Genomic DNA, 21910 nt, shown 5'->3' with positions numbered 1-21910 from the left:
TACCATGCTGACAGCCATAATTGTTAAGCGCAGGATGCAACTGCCAAAGACACAGACAGATGATCACGGAGTAACTTTGGGACATTTATATGTATATGATATCACTTTGATGTCTGCAATTTCACTCACATCCCTGACACCAGTATAATTACACTTGAGTAGATTATGAGAAGCCTCAATCATAAATTTTCTTCTTGAATGCATAATTGGTGATTTTTTTGTTTAATAAGGTGGTTTAGAAAAACACTAGATAAATATAGATGCTCCTACATGCCTGTTATCCTGTGGCTTACTGGAATGAAATGCTTAAAATAGAAGTGGCATGCTGTTGTTACCAAATGGGGTTGTAGCAAACAATTATTGGTGAAATTGCACAGCAAATACTGTGCACAGGGAGCAATATTTCACCTTGTCAGAGCATTATAGTTTAACAGATATGCATATCGTTGCTGGTGTTAACTTTCCTAACTGTGTAAAGATGTGCATATGTCCATCTTGTACGCACACATTGCTCAGGGGAATCTTATGAATGTGGTGTCTGCATGTCCATTATAAAGACAGTCAAATTGTGGTATGCCTACACTTCTCTGACCCATCATCCGTCCCCATCTTCAAAAAAGAAAGATAAAATATACAAAAACAAAACACAACAAAAGATATGTTAGCAAAAGAAAAGATAACCTGATAACCATCTTCATCCTTTCCCACCTCCATACCTCCCTAAGTTCCTTCCGAATCCACATTCCTTTAGTTCTACATTTCTCCATCTCACACTTTTATGGACCTCATTGCACTTAGGGTTCCAGTAATGTTGCTTATAGTTAATAATTACAGCATGTTCTAACACTGCAGTATGATAATGGAACTGATATTGTTGTCTAAATAGGATCCAGTTTAGACAAATTTACATGTTTTTTTTAACTGCCTCCATGTAGATATAATTGCAAATTGCTTCAATTTGTTGCATCACTGTAAAAAAATATATATGCTGAGAGCAGGTAGACAAGACACCCAAAATAAAGTCAGCTTATCACCTTATGAATGATGTGAAATACCATTACAGTTAGTCTCTTTGTTTTAGCTTCCAATTGTGAGACTCTGGAATGTGATGCAGTCAGTGTCTCCATGTTACCCCCTCACTTGGAGCGCTCAAGGGCCTGTACCTGTGTAGTCAACCAGCTTGTTATGGTCCATTCTTATTTCTTGTTTCAGTTGACTCATTATCAACAACAATGCTGAATAGAGCCATGATGAGCTGCATTTTACTTGTGAGAAGGTTCATTGTTAGGTAGTCAGTACATATCTAAATGAGTTTGTGTAGATGACACTGTGTATAAAGCCTAGCTTACATGTCACTGCTAGTTTGTGTAACATATTTAATATCTGCTAATTTTGCAAGACATTGTGGCTTCATTCAGTTGTGAATGACAGTGTTGTTGATCAGGCCATGTTTCATTAGTACTAAACCTCAGGGTTGTAAACAAAGAGATTTTACTTGTACAGTGTTCTTAGATTCTATACCATTGGACATGCCATGTGTTTAATTTCTGTGACTGATTGATATTTGTCAATCACCATGTGTGATTTGGTATTTATTTAGTTTTCTTTTTTCTTTATACCTTTTAGTTATACTCGCTAGAAATGGAATGGTGCCAACTGCCGTGGGTGAGCGAAAATTAATGGATTTAGCTCATTCTCTTGGTGTTGGTCATGGGTGTTTGGTTTAGTGTATCCTATATTATGCTAAAAGTGCTGTGCTACACATCATTCAAGTTGTAAATGGTAGTCTTTATAAGATACAACTGACAATACTACCATTTTATAGGCATGTAATATAATTATTGGGAAAAAAAGGAAAATAAAGTTTCCATATTTATTACTAATTTTATAAGTTTATGAAGCACTTTTGTATTATTTCAGATTATATACCTAAGCTTTGTATTCTAAAGAAATATGAAGTTTGGTACAGCAGCTTGCTTTGGCATACCTGCAGATTTCATATTCCTCTCACCTCTCTACCTTGATTGTTCCAACTTACTATTAATTGTCATGGCCTGTCAAATAAAAGAAAAAAGGAAAAAAAAAGAATATTGCAGTCAAGTATACAATTTTAAAGCTTTAGAATAGTCATAGGTTGTAATAGTAAAGCATCATAATGTAAAGATTTATATATTGATAGATTTTTTTCCTCTTATTTGTAATTTTTTCTTTTTTAGGTAATTTGTTTAAAAGTTAAAAGAAAACAAAACTGCAAATAGTTACAGTTCCTCAAGATGTCACTAAATGTGCTTGATTGGCCACTCTTAACTAGTTATTATGTTTACATATATCCTGTGCTTTTGCTTTGCTTTTATGTTTTTTTGTGTGTGCATCAGCCTTAAAGTATTTAAATACTTTATTGTTTTTATGTACTTTTCATACTGTCATTTTAACTTTTGATAGACAATTGGAAGCACTTGCACATCTTATATGATTATGAATGTCACACTATTATTTTTTTCTGTGCATTTTCATAAAAATGAACAATGGGTAGTTAGAAGTGCAGGTGCTTTGTGTAATGTGTATTAAGATTTCTGTATTATTTGTAATAGTCCTTTCAAATGTGGGTAGCATGAGGCCTCTGCTTAGACCTCAGTGGGCCCAGGCACTGTTTTAATGAACAATTACTGACAGCCAGTGATGAATATTTGCACATACAAGTCTTTTGCTACTAGCTAGTATTGTTGAGTGTGTGCTTGTTGAAGTTTAGACCAGGAAGAGTGAAGTGTTGCACAGTGCCTGGCCTGCACTGAACACTGCTTGACCTGTCCATGCGCCTTCCATCTTTCATCTGGTCTGCCTTCCGTGTCTTTCTCTCTCACATCACCCTCTCACCTTCCTGTACCCTTCTTCTCTTTTAGATGCCCCTAGTCTAAGTGGCGCCTGTATCTCTCATTGGGTTTACTCTAGTGGGTTTTTGTGCTTGTTGTCTTAGTGGAACTCACTGCATTGTAATATACCTTGAGCTGACGAGCAATAATATTTAGTAGAGGAGTGATGAATTGTCTTGCCATTGGATTGACTTATTTGTTATCACTAGCCAGCAGCCGCACTTTCTTGACCACCTCACTTCACTCTCCCCAGCGGGTTAGTTTGATACCCTCCATCAAAGCGAGACGTCACACGTCACTAGACAAACGGCAAACGCAGGTTACTTCCACCAAGTTACTGGTCTCTCTCGAGCCTGAGCTGGTAAATATCGGTACTCTAGCTAGTTGAATGATTGACTGGTTGGCTTTGGACGGGACTTTTTGGCTCTTAGGTTTTGATTGCATCTAGCATGACCCGAGTGCTATGGATGGAGCGCGTTACTGTTGTGGACTTCAGCTCTCCTTGTTGCTCAGAACCCCCCTGGACTCGGAATGCCTGCAGTGTTTCACCCAATAAGACAACAAGCAAACCCACCAAGGCATTGGACTGATCAATCTCTTTGGCTTGGTTGAGTGTGATATATCCATTAATGAAAAGATTTACTGTAATGTCCATGTTGTTTTAGATGTTGTTATGAGTACTTTTGATGTTATTGAGCTATAGATTGTCAATATTATGAAGAGAATTTTATTACTTTTTAATTGATATTGATTTATTATTATTCTGTCAGTTGAAATGCAGTTTAATAATCAATAAAGATGTTGCTTTTTGTCACTTCAGAGCTTAACAGTAGCAGCCTTGAGTATGGTAATGAACAAGATTTCTTCTCTTTATCGCCTTTAACACAAGCATTACTGCTGTAATCTCCAAAATGAGAGAAGAATGTTGCACATCACATAGGTAACAATCTGCCACTAATAGATTATTGCACATGAAAATTTAGGCGGTTACGGTGTTGACATCAAGAATATTAAAGTGCTTTTTGGTTACCTTTCTTCCTTATTTTAGTTGGTGTTGGTGGTGCCATGTTAAAGGCGAGCGGTAGAAGGTACTTGGCTATTGTGGTTGAATGCACTTTCCTTTGCATGGGGTTTAGCACTTGACTTGAATTAATCATCATCATTCTCTCTGCCATAATATTACTATGCATCAGTGATGAGAGTTTTTACCCTTTTATTTAATGTTGATTACATTCTTACCCTACTACACTCCATGGAGGGGGGCCCCGGATCACCCCACTCCCTGTGGTTCCTGCAGACAGATTGCTAAAGCTCGTTATGGACATGAACTTTGTCAAATTAATGTATAGTAGTCATTAGTTTGAGCTCCAACTTCGTTACTTCTGTTAGATTGGCTTTGCTTGAAATGGTCTGTTTCACTTGATCTATTTTCTCATTAGCACAGGACAAATGCCATCAAAGACACTCGGTGGTTAGTCCAGCAGTCAGAACCACCTCGCTAGTTTGTTTTACAATTTATGTAGTTCGAAGTTTGCACTGTTTGAATATGGCATTTTTTGAATTTAGATTAGCGGTTCTATTAGACAGTCCTAACATTTGACTGTGGGATTGAACTTAAATTTTCATTGCTTTTTCTGAAAACTAAAATTTTAATTGTGGACCTCCAGGTCACTACCCAGCTCTTATGTTTTCATGCTTGAATGGGTTATTTTGGTTAACACTTTCTATGATTAACAGCACTCTTAATATTTAAATACAGGTTTGTCATCTAAATTGCTTGCTCAGTTTTTATAGGGCATAGGTATCTTGGATAAGAAAGAGCTGCATCGTAAAAGTAAGTAATACGAGTACCCCCCTTTTTCCATGGATCCTTACCTGGGCTTTAGCAGCTCTCCTCCTGGTGATGGTAGAGCTAGTTGACTGTGCCTGAGTAGAGATGTGATACTTGTGGTGCCTGGTTTCGCATGTACCACAAGTGTAGCTGCCTCTTGAGCCACAGTTCAACCTTCCTACTACACAGGAGTGGATGGACTGGCAAAGTGAAAAAAATCAGCTCATTTACTCTCCTAATTATTTAATCTTGCTTTATCGTGATAGATATACAGAAAATGTTTTAAATGACTACAAAAAGTAACCTTTAAGAACAAGACGGGACTGATCAAATAAAGATTCACGTGAAGATTATGTGTGTTTTATGGGACATGGAGCATGCTTAGTTGTAGTGCTATGGTGAAAAGTACCCACTGATATAGTGGTTTACATCTGGAGCACTTGTCCTCCTGTGCTTAGGGTAGATTATGACAAAGATGACGCTTTCATCTGTCTGGGTTGGACTGCTTCCCTCTGCGTGGGTTGGGCCCCACACTGCGGCCACCATCGCCGTGGCTGTCGCGCTGATGGTGTCCCCCTACTGACTCCACTCTATGGACTGTTTTGTGTTGCAACCCCCATGGATCTTAGCTACTACATATTGAAGAGTGCACTCAACCCCCGTAGCAGCCTGCACCGTATGTCGGATTGTGATTCAAGGCTTGGCTAGTGTTTGGCCCTGGAGGAAGTCTGGGCAGCGGCAGCAGGCCTCCTCCTCCCCCAGATGCCCGGGACCACCAGCAGTTGTCAGTACCTTATCACCACCACTTCTCAGGCCCACTACACAACACCAACACCATCAGCTTTCACTAAACACCAACAAGTTACATAATGTGGTATCCAATAAGAATAGGAAACATTTGGAGAAATAAGATATTATATTACTTACTGCCTATGGTATGAACTATTACTATTGTTATTCTTTTGTGACGAAAAACCAAAAGGATAAGCAACTTATTATTTTGTGTATAAAGGTCACATGGGAATTGAATTAAAATGGTATGGTGTAGTGTGTGGGCACAGGGAACAGTCTGCCAACTTAGCCTATCAATGGTGAGCCTCGGGCCTCTGGAACCGGGAGAGGCCTTTGTCCTGTGCCTGCCGTCTGAAGTGAGTTGTGCCTGTAATGAATGTTGATCATTTTGCATGCCTCCAGCGGCGGCCCTCCGAGGTGTTGCGATCCAGCGTGGCAGGGCCCGGACGTATCCGGCCACTGCCCTTGCACGTCATCCCACCCCACTAACAGCTGCCGCCACAGCTCTGCATGGCTACACACCGTAAGTTTCAGTACCAGACGAGAACAGCAGCTGCATCACACTCCTGAAGACACCACGCAGCAGCAGACACAGCAGCAGCAGCAGCAGCATTGGCCTCTACATGGTGTAGCAGAGTCATACTTTGGCCCTGCCTGCTGTGGATGCATCAGTCCCTGTTAATAGTCTTGTAGAGCAGATGACTTGTCAGCTCCTCTTGGCTTCCTTTTGCCCTGTTGGTAACCACAGATATAGGGTCAAAGTTGTAGCACTGCAGAGCCCGCCAATCACCAGCCAGGAATTGTTTGACTGAATATGTAAAGACTTTGAAGATAAAAGGAGCTTAAGTTTGTTGACATTCCATTAGCTTTTTAAGTTTAAAGCAAAATAAGACCAGCATATTAGTCTGTCAATTTCTTTTGGATCTGTGGGACTAAGCCAAGATGCATGTGACTGCGTGTTGTCTGAGGGGGTGTTGTGTAGCCCCAACCTGACTCTGTCTCTCATACTCTCCTCCTCTTCAAGTATTAGTTGCTAGAAACAATACAGGTCATCTTCTCACACTATACCTTTGTGACCTACAGGGGGCATAAAGGTAGAAGTGCTGGTGTTAAGTTAGTCCAGAGATGTATATGATGTGAGGAGATGTCTTAATGTGTTTCTGGTGTATAACTAGCTGGTTCTGTAATTGTTGTTATATCCCAAAAGCTGTGTGGCAAAGGAGACAGACTAGTGCCATAACAGAAGTAGGGTTGTGACAGTAAGAGACAGGCCAGCTGGCTGTGTAGCAGTGTGAGTAGGGTGTGCCTTTGGGTTGCTCAAGTAAGCCAGGGACCTAGGAGCTGGACTCTTCACTTCTGACTCCCTCCTACTGCTGCAGTTTGATATTATAGACCCTTTACATGTATTGGAGTTAGTGTTATTACAGAAATAAAAACATTTAGCATGATTATTTATTTATATTTTTCTGTTTTAAATGCTGAGTGTGTTCAGGGTATTCTTATTATTATTGTTATAATTATTAGTGTTGTTATCTTCATTATTATGCTAGTGGTAATGATGGTTATTGATATTGTTATTGTTATTATTATTATTATTATTATTATTATTATTTTTATTATTATTATTATTATTATTATTATTAATATTAATAATACTATTACTACTACAATTACTATTACTATTAATAGTGTTGTCATTTTTATTATTATTATGATTTTTATTTTATATTTTTATTATCTGAGATTTAGGTTATAGAATTAATCATACTTGAGTATATGATGCTATGTTACTAAAGGTTTTCCAGATTTATAGTACTTGTATATAAGATATATATATATAGACTATAATATTTAGTGTGCAGTTGAAGGTTACATAGAGGAGATCTAAGAACTGTTCAGGAGGGAGACAAAATTAGAGAAGAGAATCCATCCTTAAAAAGGATCCATAGCCTACTCCTTGCTACCCAACACTGGCACCTCACACTTTTGGACATAACTCTTTGTTTAGATCATTACATAATGCTACTGACACCTTGGGAATGTATTTAACCTCTCACCTGTTGTTGGGAGTGACATTGACTCTGCTAGGTTTATTTTTGGACCTCATGCTGTGTATTATTACTTACGGCTATAGTAAGGGTACATCGCGCTGAAGCCAGGACTTGTTCTGGAGAATAGTTTGTGAGCAGTCTGTTAACTTTACCAGTTGCCATACCACTTTCTTATTTTCGAGTAGCTTCTCTCTCGTTTTATCAGGTTTTGGCTTGTGTTAATGGTAACTGACTGTCATGAAATTTTCCTGCCAAGATAGTTTCAGCAATATGGACTCCTTTACTATGGAGAGCCGCTATTAGTATGTTGCGTACAGACCATCATAGTCGTAGATGATTTTTTCTGTGTTGTTGACTTGAATGTGTGCTATGCTCTGGATTTATCCTGCACACGCATTTAGCACGGTTTATGCTTGGGGATTTTGGAAATAAGTTTGAATGTGTTTTAATTGTTTAACTTTCCTGTGCCCTTTCTGTGTATTCTGCATTAAGATTAATAGGGATTAATTCTATCATTTAAAGCAACATTTGAGGATTAAGAGCTTCTTAGACAACTAATCGGTCACTGATTAACCCCGGGTGGTAGATAGTTAACTAAACTCATGACTGAGACATGGACTCTCAGACTATGACTGCCCCACTGTGCCACTAGATGACTTCTGCCAGAATAATTTTACACAGCTCCTTACTTTAGCTTAAAGGTTAAAGATAAGGATTGGGGAAATTATCTCTGAGAGTTTGACCTAGTTATAAACCACAGTAACTTAACCTGAAGGTTACTTTGTAGTAGCCTTGCAGGTTAACGTTGAGGTGTTAATAATTAGGTCTGGGAATGATCCGGATTTAGCACTGAGAGTAATGTCTGGTAAGTGATGGTTTTCCCAGGGACCATTGGTTTTGTACTTTAATCTAGACTGTAATGTTTTAATTAACTGGATTGGCCAAAGCCAGTTTTTGTGAGTAGCCATTACAACCAAGACGTCATGAATGGTTGGTAGATGAGAAGTTCCATGAAGACCCCACAGCACATCCCATGCTGTGTGTTGCCAGGAGAGCTGCCAAGTCACATAAGGGAGAAAGGATGGTCAGTATGAAGACACAATTATGTGTCTGGCTATCACAGCATTTCCTGCACATGCAGTTAAAATCATAGCTACTTTTATTAATCTCATTCTTTATACTTAGGCATTTCAATCCCAGGCAGTAATAGTTAATAAATGCATTTACTATCTTTTAACTATATAAACCCTTTCTGGTCAGGTTTATTAAGATTATTTGACTTGCTCTAATTCCCTCTGCTATGATAACTCCATTTGTAGTTATAGAAAAAAAGTGAAAGGCAGACAGAAATTATTGAGGGTTTTTTAGTTTTATTTTATTTTTTGCCTGGAATTGATTAAAATAGTACCGTAATGATACTCAAATATTTGGTTTCCTTGCAGCGGTGTATATTATGACCCCTTCCTAGCAGCGCAAGCGGCAACTGCAACTCCTCTCCAGGTGAATCCAGTAAGTACCATGCTGTGGTTGATTTGTGTTCTCAGTAGACCCACTACCCTAGACACCTTTTACGAGCACTACTTGGCCTTACATCTTCACTTATGATCCTCTACATTATACTGAGTTAGAAACATACTTTAGTGTAGTGTAGTTGTAAGTAAGGTAAGCTAATATGATAGCTTTGAGGTGACAAGGGAAGTGCTACGATTTCTCTCTTAATTTTACCTAACTCAAGGGAATGTACCATAAGATCCTACTCACTGCAAATCACTAAGTGTTTTCCACCATTAGATTTTTTGGGGCTACCTTGAATCCTATCTTGTAAGCTAAGTACCCTCACACCAAATTTGACCTGATGGATTTTTCTCCGGCCTTATTTCTAATTTTTATTACCCCTTTTCAAATCTTTTTTGTTTTTTTCCAATGCCACACTGTAAAGGATCCATTGGCCATTTACCTAGATGATTTAAAGTTTTAGTGGTTACTTTGTATTGTTATAAAAAGAAGCCACACTCAAATGGCACATCCCATTACCAAACTTCCCTTGAATGTTTGTTCAGACTGAATAGTGAATGTACGTAAATCTTTTAAGTGTTTGTGCAAAAGTAAAAGTAAAAAAGATACATATATCACCTCTTTCATATTTGTGGAATGGGATGAGGAGTGTAGCACTTGTGTTTGGTTGTGTTAAACATTTACAAGTCTTTAATGGAATGACTTAGATTGTAGTTCCTTTTATTGCCCCTATATATTTGGAAAATGGGAAAGGCAATCCAGCTAAAAAAAGCCCCCAAAATAAAACAAAATAAAGTGGAGATTATAATGGAAAAAAACTATCCATACAAGATGACTGAGATGGATCTGCTTTTCCTTCCATTGTGTTGCACAAGCATTTTATGGTAGATCAGTGAAAGGGAGTGGCCAAAAGCATGTGCTGCCTGCTTACCTCACAGCCCAGTTAAGCTGACCACCACACAGCCTAATGCATGAGCCCAGCTCTCCTCACCTTGCATAAATTTCTTCTTTATTCTTCTGTCTTGTGCAAGCCCTTGTTTGTGTGTAGAAAACCTTGCCCTTTCACGAATCCGGACTTCCACTCAGAGCCTCAACTTCCTGCTTGGTACACAGGATGCTATGGATTAAAAGTCCGGATTTTTGTCCACAGGCATAAAGATTTTGCCTGGTAACCTTCAATGTTTTTCTATATGTTAGATTGATACTTCCTTTTAGATCAACCTAATGGCTTTGAACTTAGTGCATGTGAGCATTTTGGTGTTTTCCTTTTTTCTTTTCTTTTCTTTTCTTTTTTTTTTTGAGTAGCTTTCAGGACAAAAGTGTTCAGCAGGAGAGTACATGTAAACATGATGGTGAGCATTCATCACAGGTTAAGGTAACGTTCATTTGTGCATAATTATCAATTGTTGTCACAATATTATTATTAATGTACTATACAGATTAACTTTTCAGTTTTACAGATTGCACATTACGGTGTTCTATTATTATCTTGTGCTTGTTTATAGTGTCCTTTATTCTTCCCTGTCTTATGTACATTTATTTACCATACTTATTACTCATACTTGTGTATTTTAGCTCAAAAGAATTCTTAAGCATGGATGTACCACAGAAGTTGTATCTTGCAAAGCATTAATTAATGAAAAAGACACACTTTTCTGAAAGTAAAACTAAGGGTCTAACATTCTTTTTTCTCTTCATCAAAGTGACAATCTGTTGGGTGCTTAAAGATTCTCTGCAACTTTGTCTATTCCTTTGATTTATATATAATTTTTCATTATTTGTGTACTTTACTGTTATGGTATATTGTAATGCTCTTATTTATTTTTTGTTTATCCATTTGTTTATTCATCATCTTTTTAATTTTACAAAGCTATCATCTTGATGTTTTCGTACATGCATCCCAATTTCAGTTATTTCATGAAATTTAAAACGTTGCCCCGCCACAGATTAGTTTTATTCTTGTTTCATCATTATTCTTTCATCTTATTTTATCTGTAAGATACTTTTTTTGTATTTTTATTTCTTGATGAATTATTAAAGGATTTCTTTCTTGAAACTAACAGTGCAACACAGGTTCTCTAGTCTAAGAGCATGAATAGGAAAAGAAGGAATTAATATTTGAATTGTAATAGATGGCTTGAACCAGATTTACTCTGCTTGTTGCAAGAGGCTCTTCAAGAAATTTCTTCATGTTGATTTTATGCTCATATTATGAATGGGGAGAGTATATAATTCTGTTTATTAGTTCTATTGAATGTCACTATAAGATTTATTTTATTCCATTTTCAAATTTCACTGTCATATTGAATTACATAAGGAGCAGTAAATGATCAGTCAAAACATTTAGAGATTTCAGCTGTTATATTGAAAATGAATTGTGTTGCACTGCAGTTGTAGTGAAGATATTTTAAGTTGCGTCTTGATGTGAAGGCTGTCCTTGCTGGCGGTGGCGTAGTGTTGCATTATGTTGCTTGCGCTGGCTGTGTGTTGTGCATGAATAAGGAGCCACCCCCTTTCATTACAGCAAGCAGCTGCAGCCGCAGCTGCAGCGGTGGGCCAGCCTGCTGCTGCCGTTGGTGCGGTCAACCACCCCGCCGTGGGGGCCTCCGCCGCCCAGCTCCTTAAAACACCAACACTTTCTGTCTCAACGGCCCAACAGGCAGGGTATGCAGCAGCAGCAAATGCCTACACAGCTGCCGCGGCACGGGCTTATGGAGTGGCTGCGGCAGCCGCCCAACCTGCAGCCGTAGCAGCTTACCCTACCATTGCCGCTGGGTGAGTTACTTTCCATGACTCCTAATGGTGCAGTTTGCCACAGTAACTCTCATGAGAATACTGTAGCTTACTTCACCTTCTGAGAGATGCTCACCGTGTCTCTTGTTATATTTAATGTAAAGGTTCCTGGATTTAAATACAGTTGATTTCACTGCATAATTACTGTAGGTGACATCTCTCTTCTGCTGTTAATTGAGGCAGCTAAGTATCCAAGGTATTAGATTTGTAGTTTATTAAATATGCTATGATTTACATAAATTGGATACTCAGCTGTCTTGTGAGTGGATGAAAGGAGTGAAAATGATGTTCTTAATTCTTCCAAACAAAATAATTATTTATAGTTTATATGCATAGATTTATTTATATTTATACACCTTAATATATATATCTATCTATATAAACAAAAAACAACAGCAATGTAGAACTTATTGGTGCAAGAAGAAAGTGGAGCAAGCACAAGAAAGGATATATAAAAAAAAAAGTGTATGTACACATCTGTACTCACTATCACATATGTACACTCATACACTAACAGTCAAACTTACTCTAACACACATGGACACACATCCACACCCATACAGTCGTACATTTTAACCCATGCTACAATGGAAAAAATATATACCATGGCAGCTATGTTTGGTTGTTTGTCAACATAAAGCTACCTCCACAAGTTCTTAATCACCAAGGAGTAATTACAAGTCCTACCTCTCTTACCTATTTATACTTTCTCTTACTTTTGGAAAGATTCATTTATTTAATGCTATTGATATTATTGATAATATTATAATAAGTATGCCAATAATAGTAATAACATCATCAATATTAATAGCATTAGATAAAAACAGGTGGTTACATAGGCCTACTAATTGGCTTCTTGGTGGCTAAGCACTTGTGGAGCCCTCTATATGCAAAAAAAAAAAAAAAAAATCACAAAGGAACGATACAATTGACAGTACACATAGCTGGCAGCAATCAATTGATTTTAGAACTCTTAAGTGATAAGTGGGTATTGATGTGTCAGTAAACTTCATTTTTTAATTAGTATGATATGACAGCTGTTTTTCATTCTGATAACTGCCCAAAGTGCACACAGATTTTATGATTATTTCTGGAATGATGTTCACAGATATGTATATATATATTTGTGTATGAATATAAATATTTGCATATGCATGTATATATTCATACATTGATATTTTCATGTATGAGTATACATATACTTATGCTATGCTTGTTAGGGAGAGTAATCTTGAATTCGTTGATTTTTGTAAATGAAATGAAAAATAGTTTTCTTCAGGTAAAAATTGGAGACTCTACGATTGTTTCAAAAATATAGATGACAAAAATTTTGGTAAGATGAAACTTGTTGAATGCATGCTTTGAAATATTTTTGAAGTAAGCGGTGTTCCTGGGCAGTGTACATAGTTTTAACAGTGGTTTGCGGCCTTGTCGAGTGTGGTCCGCAAGTTTCACTTGTAAACAGGCCTACATGATCCTGTAATGACTGCACCTTTGTCTTCTTTTATTGTACTTTTCTTCACTTATTTGCCTCTTGAGGTTTTGATAGAGGTGTAATGTTTGACAGTTGGAGTGGCCTAAATCAGTAGGTAGCAGTGTTGGGACATTATTGCTGGGTGTTATCCATGGGAAATCTTTCACCCTGTAATCACCTACACCAAGTGTGATAAACCACATGGTGTGCTTGACAGCTAGCTTGAACTGTTTATCAAAACAATATTGCAGCACTCCTTAATCTCTAGGGGGATTATGCCTTCTTGATTGATTGTGTGTGCATGGGAGTGTGAGCTGAACTTGTCACCGGGGCATGACAGATGGATTTTTTTTTATCATTATTATTATTATTATTATTATATATATATTTTTTCACTGAATTTGATTTTTTTTCCTGAATCAATTTAATTTTTTATTTATTATTTTTTTTTAACTTTGCCATCTCACTAGCCCCTGTGGAATGGAGTTGTACTATAGATTTAGCTGTTTAATAATTTATGTTCACCATCTTTTCTGCATACTGTTGAGTTACACTGTAGGATCTAAAATGTTTTTGTGCATGTTTTCTTACTACAATGTTATATAACTTGTCTCATGTTTTGGTTTAGTAGCTTTTGGTATTTATTGCATGCTGCATGATGATAGCACATTTAACAGTCATACCAAAAACTCAGGTCATTCAGAAAATCATCGACAACTTTCCTTGGTATATTTAATGGGTTGAGAATCATGTACTCATTGCCTACCACAAGGAGGACTGAAAAGAAAGTATATTTGATGAAAACAAAGGTATTTAATCCTTTGTTTCTAGTATATGTCTGGTGGGTTTATTCACTGAATATTCTCAGCTGCTTTAGTAAGGAAAATGATCTAGTTTACTACCAGTAAGTATTCATGTACTTAACTCTGGAACCAAATTTCAGTTTTTATAGTAATTTTAACGATATTACAAGCCTAGAATTGACGCAGCCATGATGAAGTATCCTTAGAGAGTATATTGATGGTTCTGAATAAGAGCTTCAGCATTACTGTAGTCAAAAGAAAGCCAGGGGGAGCAATAAATATATTCTAGATTTCTTTAATCTGTTTTTATATGTAGCAAAAAGTAATCTTGGAAGCTAAATACATTAAGCTGGTGATGGAAGACTAAAAGCATTTAAAAGGTGTGTCTAATATCTCATTGAGCATGGTTTTGGGGAGAGCCATTTTGCCTGAGTTTTTGAATGTGCCTGCAATTCTCTGTAGTTGGGTAGTTAGATTTGTAATATGTACTCCAGGACCCGCTTACTAATGGAAACTTTTCCCTCTTTTTTCCCGTTCAAAGATCGATCTATTACAGTGCCTATGCTGACAGGCCCTACCCGGACCCATACATCGCGGCTGCATCCGGAATTGGACCAGTGGCAGGCTACGGAGTAAGTATAGCCAATTTTGTATTTTAAGTTTTCTTTTAGACTTGAATATGTTTATAAGTAAAAGGACTGAAATAGCAATCAAGCAAGTAACACAATATAGTATCAGTCTTAGACTGACATAAACAATTTTATATTTATTAATTCTCTGCCTCTCACTTCGCTTATGCTAATGATATTTTATTTGTTTCAGGCGGTCTACAGAGGCAGCTACAATCGATTTGCACCATACTGAGGACTTCACATGTGCATTCATCAAATAACATGACAATGCTGTTATCAATTGCTCATTAGAGACTATGTTGGTCTGTGTGACTGTATAATTATATATAAAAAAAGGACTCTGCTCCCAGCCCTTGACCATCTCTTGTAGGAAAGTCCCTTAGAGTGTTATCACATTGCTTGGCTGGCAGAGTCTGGCTGTCAGTGCGACACACGAGGACCAAGTATCCCCTGTGGCAGCTCATTACTGCTTGCTACTTGGGGCTCATCCAAAATGACAGCTTATGGTAAATGAGGCACAGTTACCTGGATGCCCCCATGCCATGGATCCATCAGCAGTTGCTTCCTAAGCCTAAGGACTGGTGGCAGAATGTTGGTGGTTGTGCGAGTGTGTTGTGTGCCAGACCGGAACTGTTGTTGTTTGAAAGGTGACTGTAGTTGAGTGGCATCCAGTTTGCACAACAACAGATGGCTGGGGCTGGAAGGTGGTGTGTTGCCAACCACACCAACCTGACCAACACATGGACTCTGTGCTGTTGTTACCATTTTCCCTCTACCATTTTGTATGAAGGGTCTTGTAGTGAATTTCTGAACAATTTGGAAACCTCAGTTCCAACCCATGTAGGCCATTTCTGAGTCAGTGGAGTACCATAATTTGTTATGTTGAGAGTAGGCATGGCCCATTTCATACAGCAATTATGAAATGATATAGTGCATTTTTAATGTATTCAACGAAACATTTGACAAGTGTGACTCATATAACCTATACTTGTACAGTGTATGTTTACACTCTTAAGATATACTTGATAACCAGTTATGAATCTCAACTTCTGATAGCCCTATTGATATTAGCTATAGAATCTCATTTCCTTTATTACTTCCACTAAGAGTTTTTAATTTTTCATGTCTGAGTGCACTGTTTGCACTTGCTATTTCTGAACGTAAAGTTATTTTATACAAGGTGCAATGTCAGAACATCATTCATCCTAAAGGCATTGTATTAAGAATGTTTTTGGTGTTATATAGATTTTTGTATGATGCAGAACCCCACATATAAGGTCACATGTAGGTCCTAAGTCACAAAGGGTATGATTCTGTCAAGACATTTTATTATTATTATTATTTTTATTAATTATTATCACATCATCGTCATTGCTATTGTAACTTGTTAAGTTGGAAATTATCTCATCAGTTGTAGCCAAGACAATCACATTCTTATTTACAAAATGACAGCATGGGACTAAAGACATGATTACCATGCTTGGGTTTGCTTTTATGAAAGTGTGTGGGTTCTCCAATATACCTCTTTTTTTCTTTTTTTTTTAGGTCAGTACATTTTTGTAGGTTAATTCTCCTTTCCCTGTACAATATTTGTAAGTTTGCACCAAACTGTTGAAAATCAAAGTGTTTTAGTGATGGACAGCACAATCATTTTCTCCATATGCCCAAAGTGATGTGTCTTTGTGGATATTCACTCTGTGCATTTCCCAGTAGCTATGTGATCAGTCTGTATAAATATGTGAGCCGTTTTCATTAATGCTCATCTTAATGACAAGTGTATTCATTATGATATTATTGTGTCATCAGTGTCCGAAGTATCAGTGACGAGTGTCTTTTCTCATGTTTTGTAACTGATGGCTTCTGCTGTGTATTGCAGTGTGGCAGTGTGGGTGTAAGGTGTAGTGGTGTTCGCACAAACCCTCAGGTATCTACCGGCTTGACCGATACGCCCGACTGACAGACTCGCCTACAGCCACATTAGCCACCTGCAATGTCTTCTTGCACACTTCTCCCTCTTTATTGTGCAGTTTGTCAATCATCCAATTTGTGTTGCAGTGTCTTGGTTTCTTTCTGCTGTGAACCATTGTTTTGCTTACCTTTGGGTCAACTTGACACTTCAGGACAAGGAAGTTGCAATCATGCATTTCCCCCGATTGGCACAATATCAATTAGTCATTAGGTGCAATAGGGACTTTCACAACATTTTTCCGGGTTTTTAAATATTTGATTTTGAGGCATATGAAGATATAACCTGTCCTAGATCCTGGATTGTGACTTGTCCATAGAGAAGCTGACCACATGGGGATTGTCAGAACCAAAGATATCAGTATTTGTCCAGTCTGCAAGTCTCCACTCTGTGCTATGCTTAATGCCACTATCTTAGTTTTAAACGTGCATAATGTTTCCTGTATTTTTTCTTTTCATTTTTTTTTCCTTTTTTTTATTTTGATCTGAGAGGTAAAGTGGCAGCCTGGAATCATTTAAACTGAACCAAAGATCTACAATTGTTGTCTTTTGTGCCATTGTGCATATTGATATTGCTGCATTGGGGATTAAGTGTAGGATCTAAGCCAATGTTTTTGACAGATACTTATTCAATTCCCAGCTTTAAAGCTTGTACTTGGCCAGATACATTTGGCCCACAAATGTAGCGGTATGTACCATACTTGGCACAAGCCTGTAGACAACATAGTGCAGCAGTGTTAAATCTTGTGCAGCTAATTGTGGTCCTTATGCTCTTGGAGATGAAATGGCAGCCATTTTGGAATAAAAGCAGCTACACCCTCTCAGAGTAAAGAGTATTGAAGTAATTAAGGTATTTACCCTACTCAAGGAATGCTTGATAGGTTACAATTCACAGTGCAGGAAAGAAACCAGACAATAGAGATGTCAAGTCTTCCTTTTAGCACAATGGATAATTTGTGTCGTGTTGTGAATCCGAGCACAAGAGAGATTAAATTATTGATTCCTTCAGTCAAGCACAATGGTGAATAAATGTGTATCGTAACGTCCAGTAAGATGATATTTTGTTTGTGTTCATTATTCGTAATCAATGTAAGAAACTTCACCATTTTTGTATAATGTATTATTGTGTAATGATATTTAGTAATGACAGAGAGTACTAGTTTTAGACAACTTTTTGCTCCTTTTAAACCTGATTGTGGTACTGTACAAATCTGCCCTGTGTTTACTCTGTATAATAAATAAAAATATGGATATTATTCATAGTTTCCCTGAGCCTTTGCAGTTTCTTGTATTTTCATGCATTGGTACTTTTCTTCATTATTATTATTATTATTCTCTGTCTAATGTATGGCCAGAAATATCTGTAAAGCTTTCTTTTTATCAAGGAATAAAACAAAGATGATAGATCTATTTTGTTTTATGACATATTCCATGAATCACAGATCCAGGTTCAGACATACTAAGGGTCACTGAAAATGTTCTTACAGGCATAATATTGACTTATGTAGTCAGAAATATTATGAAATGTTAAGATTCAACAAATTCTCAGCATAACAATCTATTTAAACTTTGTTTAAATGTGGCACAAAATTGTTGAAGAGCTAACTAAAATAAAGGTATCCTCTTCGGAGAATGCAGAATACTGTAGGATACACTTTCCCCCAAGTCAGATGTTCTACTTGTCATTACTAAATAGTTCTAATATCAGTCCCCAAGCTTATAGTATTGTTTGATACAATGCGACTAGTCAACACAAGATAATCCATTCATGTTACAGTATAGCAAGATAGACAACACTTATGCATACAATATGGATACAGATATGTCAAGTTTAGCCCAGGAGTAAGATGATGATGATAAATATCACAAATAAATGAAGGGAGTTGTCTAGGGAAGAGAAAGAGTAATTCAAGGTTCAATATATGTGACATAAAGCTTCAACTGACCAAAATTCCTCACTCAGAAGGGGAATTATTAGATGTGCACTTAAATGCATGGTTCTAGCATAGCTTCCAGAGAAGTCAAGATTCTGTCCTCAAATTTTTTAACATTAATCACACTCAATAGGGTTTGCAAAGAGAAGTGCACCTGCCACATCAAACAATGACATCACAGCTTTGCAGGTTAGTACTGGAGAGGAAGTCTACATATCACATAGATATCTATACCTGTCCACAAATAACACTAGATGATACATGGTAATGATGATACTGTGCTACTGTTCACACTAAAGCTACACTGGCTGTTTTCCTACTACCTGTAGTGGTTTGCCAAGTGAGCCTAATGTGTGACAGTCAAAGGTGATGTCAGATGTTGAGAGGAGGTTGTGTTAATGATTCACTCAGGTCCATATCCTGGTAACTTTTGAGGTCAGTAGTAGGTACATCCTCAGTAATCATAGCATCACTGCTGCTACCATCACTAGTGTCAGCTCCTTTTACTTGTCCATCAAACTGGTCTCCATGCTCCTGATTGCCAAACTGGTCCCTGTGCTCTCGACTACCAATACGACTCGTATGTTCTTGGCCACCAAAGTGTTCGTTATGCTCTTGGCCGCTGAAACGATCCCGCACCTCTCTTCCTCCAAAGCGTTCACTGTGTTCTTGACTACCAAATCGTTCATTATGATCTCGACTTCCAAAGCGATTCCCATGATCCTGTGCTCCAAAGCGGTCAGAATGATCTTGGTTGGAAAATGAGGCTGTTTGATCTGTTGTTAATGCTGGGGAAACTGGCTTGAATAAGTGAGGGGGAGGATCAGGAGTTGGGGCAGGGGTTTCAGCCAAGGATGCTGGTGAATATGGTGCTGTGGAAAGACCAGGGGATCCAGAGGAACATACAGATTCTGGAGTACCAACACTCCCAAGTGACCCTGGACCTGCAGGGCTTGGTGTACTCTCTAGACTGCCAACACTGAAAAGAATCAATATTCAGATTATATATTTAGATGAAATACAATCCCTAAGCACAAAAAGATTTTAAATATTAAAATCAACTACACTTTCATGCATTATACATAGCATTCATCACTATAAAACAGCAGAAGTAGAAACAAGAGCACATAATTATTACTATTTTCCATGAATATCATATTATCCTCGCATACATCATTTAAAAATACAATTGCAAAAATATATAAAAATCAGAAGAAAAAAAAATTCAAAATGAGTTTTACTGAAAACCTCTCTTACAAATTGAAATAAATTCGATTCTATATTTATGAAGGACAATTTTGATATTCTAGCTCTACAGCAGCTAATTTTAAACAAAATACTTAACAGATCATGAAATATTACCACTATTACCCCTACTGCTACCCTGATATGGATCCATGATTCTATAGGGTTATTTACATCTACTTTGACCAAAAATTCTGATTAAATAGGAGGGAAAAGGTTAATGCCAAAAGGGTTAGAATCCAAAAACATAATAAAAGTCACTAACCTGTGAGGCTGAGTAATAAGTAATCCCCCTATGCAGCGATCAGGGGTGCATGTGGAGGCACGCTTGCTAGGCGTTAGGAAGGGTTCGCAACGTTCATCCATTTCCCACTTGCGCTTGAGACCTGCTCCAAGGGGTGATGGCCGTAATGCAATGGGACTTAGGCTACGTCTTGTAGCAAAAGTCTTTTTAGTAGGAGATGGAGAGGGGCAGAAGGAGGTGTTGCGGACATGTTGCTGAAGGGAAGGGGAGAAGCACTGACGTCCAACACCCCTCGTAGGGGAAGCACCACATCCAGTGAGGGGAGCCACTGTTGGGACTATGGTTAGGTGTAGAGGGTCTGTATAATCTCTACGCACAATGGGCATGCCTGTAGTTCCAGTAATAGAACTTGATACACTTGAAGCCACACTACTGCTGGGTACATTAATGGAGCTGGCCATAGTGCCAGGTATACTTCCACCACTCACACTGTGAGACTTTGGCCGGGCAACATCTTCAGTCTGTTGAGAAAAAAAAATAAAAATAAATAAATACAAGAAAATAAATAGAAAGATTACACATGGCATCCCCCCCCACACACACACACAAAAAAGAGAGAGAGAGAGAGAGAGAGAGAGAGAGAGAGAGAGAGAGAGAGAGAGAGAGAGAGAGAGAGAGAGAGAGAGAGAGAGAGAGAGAGAGAGAGAGAGAGAGAGAGAGAGAGAGAGAGAGAGAATGTAGGAATGTATCTTCTGCACCACTACCTAAACAAAGTCACAAACAGTAATAAGCCCTTGATAATCAACCATGAGCCCCCCCATCCCTATCCCCACTCTAACAATACCAAAATACCAAAATATACCAGAAAATCAAATGTAGCAAATATATAAATCAGCTATCCAGGTCAAGGCCAACATGAGACCTTCCTATGACTGTTTGTATCCCAAATGTTCTAAAATGGCTTCTATGTCTGTCTGGCAGCACAGCGGTTTGGTAAGGGTTAATAGTTTAAAGCAAATAAATGTGCTTGACAATGAAGATCATAGAGCACTCTGGTAAAGAATTCTGGTGAAAAGGGTAGAAATGAGGTATTTGAACAAAATGGGTTAGATGTCAATGGTTATACAGCATGGAAGTGAAAAGGGTATAGAGGGAGAGCAAATGAGATAAAGCAGGGATTAGTAAAAGAGGGCTTAAGGGTGAAGGGCAACTAGATTAATTGGAGGGTCTATATGTGTCTGAAGGAGAACAAGTTTTCAAGGGAAAATGTGGGGGATTCCGTGAGGATGTCTAACAGGTTGGAGCATTGGGGAACAGACGACAAGTGAGGAAGAGCACAGGTATGGGGATAGGACAACAGAATGTGCGGAACTTAAGAATGAACTCTTATAAAGTAATCAACAGGTAATTAGAGTGGAGATGGGTGTCAGTGAAGTATGAGAAAGAACCTGGGGAATGATACAAGGAACCAGGGGAAGGACACTATTGTGACAAAAGGGATTTAAGTGAATATCCAGGAGGAAGTGGAAGGTATAATGGGGAAAAAAGGGGAGGGGGGAGGGGGTACATGGAGAATGGAATGATGGGGTGTGTTGGGGAGAGAGTTAGGAGGAAGGAGGGATAGATGTTGGCAGTCAATTTGAATGTAGAAGGAATGGGAGTAGAGATTTTAGAGGGTACATGAAGGAGGGGAGCATTCTTTTGGGTTATGTTTACATAGTTTTGGATGTCCTCAAGAGATTTTGGAGAGGAGTTGAGTGG

At 38.0% G+C, this 21910-nt stretch overlaps 2 protein-coding genes across 27 annotated transcripts in view; one reads left to right on the top strand and one right to left on the bottom strand.

Annotated features, from left to right (window-relative positions):
- The window catches only part of LOC113819830 (RNA binding protein fox-1 homolog 1-like), a 724543-nt gene extending 706410 nt beyond the window's left edge, over positions 1 to 18133 (top strand). For 7 of the 26 annotated variants that reach the window (XM_070136663.1, XM_070136637.1, XM_070136644.1 and 4 more), the window contains 6 exons: positions 1627 to 1665; positions 5896 to 6016; positions 8987 to 9053; positions 11584 to 11834; positions 14671 to 14761; positions 14952 to 18133. In XM_070136663.1, the coding sequence (XP_069992764.1) occupies positions 1627 to 1665; positions 5896 to 6016; positions 8987 to 9053; positions 11584 to 11834; positions 14671 to 14761; positions 14952 to 14993 (611 nt within the window). In that variant the 3' untranslated portion in view covers positions 14994 to 18133. Of the gene's footprint in view, positions 1 to 1626; positions 1666 to 3918; positions 3959 to 5895; positions 6017 to 8986; positions 9054 to 11583; positions 11835 to 14670; positions 14762 to 14951 lie in introns of all 26 variants that reach the window. The other 19 variants (XM_070136651.1, XM_070136643.1, XM_070136648.1 and 16 more) reach the window with 13 other exon arrangements.
- The window catches only part of LOC113819829 (uncharacterized), a gene marked incomplete at its 5' end in the record, with an annotated part of 18088 nt that continues 14308 nt past the window's right edge, over positions 18131 to 21910 (bottom strand). Inside the window, 2 exon segments of the mRNA XM_070136636.1 lie at positions 18131 to 19639; positions 20171 to 20670. Of these exon segments, the coding sequence (XP_069992737.1) occupies positions 19033 to 19639; positions 20171 to 20670 (1107 nt within the window).

This window comes from Penaeus vannamei, chromosome 22 (genome assembly GCF_042767895.1).
Source record: "Penaeus vannamei isolate JL-2024 chromosome 22, ASM4276789v1, whole genome shotgun sequence".
Taxonomy (NCBI): Eukaryota; Metazoa; Arthropoda; class Malacostraca; order Decapoda; family Penaeidae; genus Penaeus; species Penaeus vannamei.
This window is presented reverse-complemented; position numbering and strand designations above follow the sequence as displayed.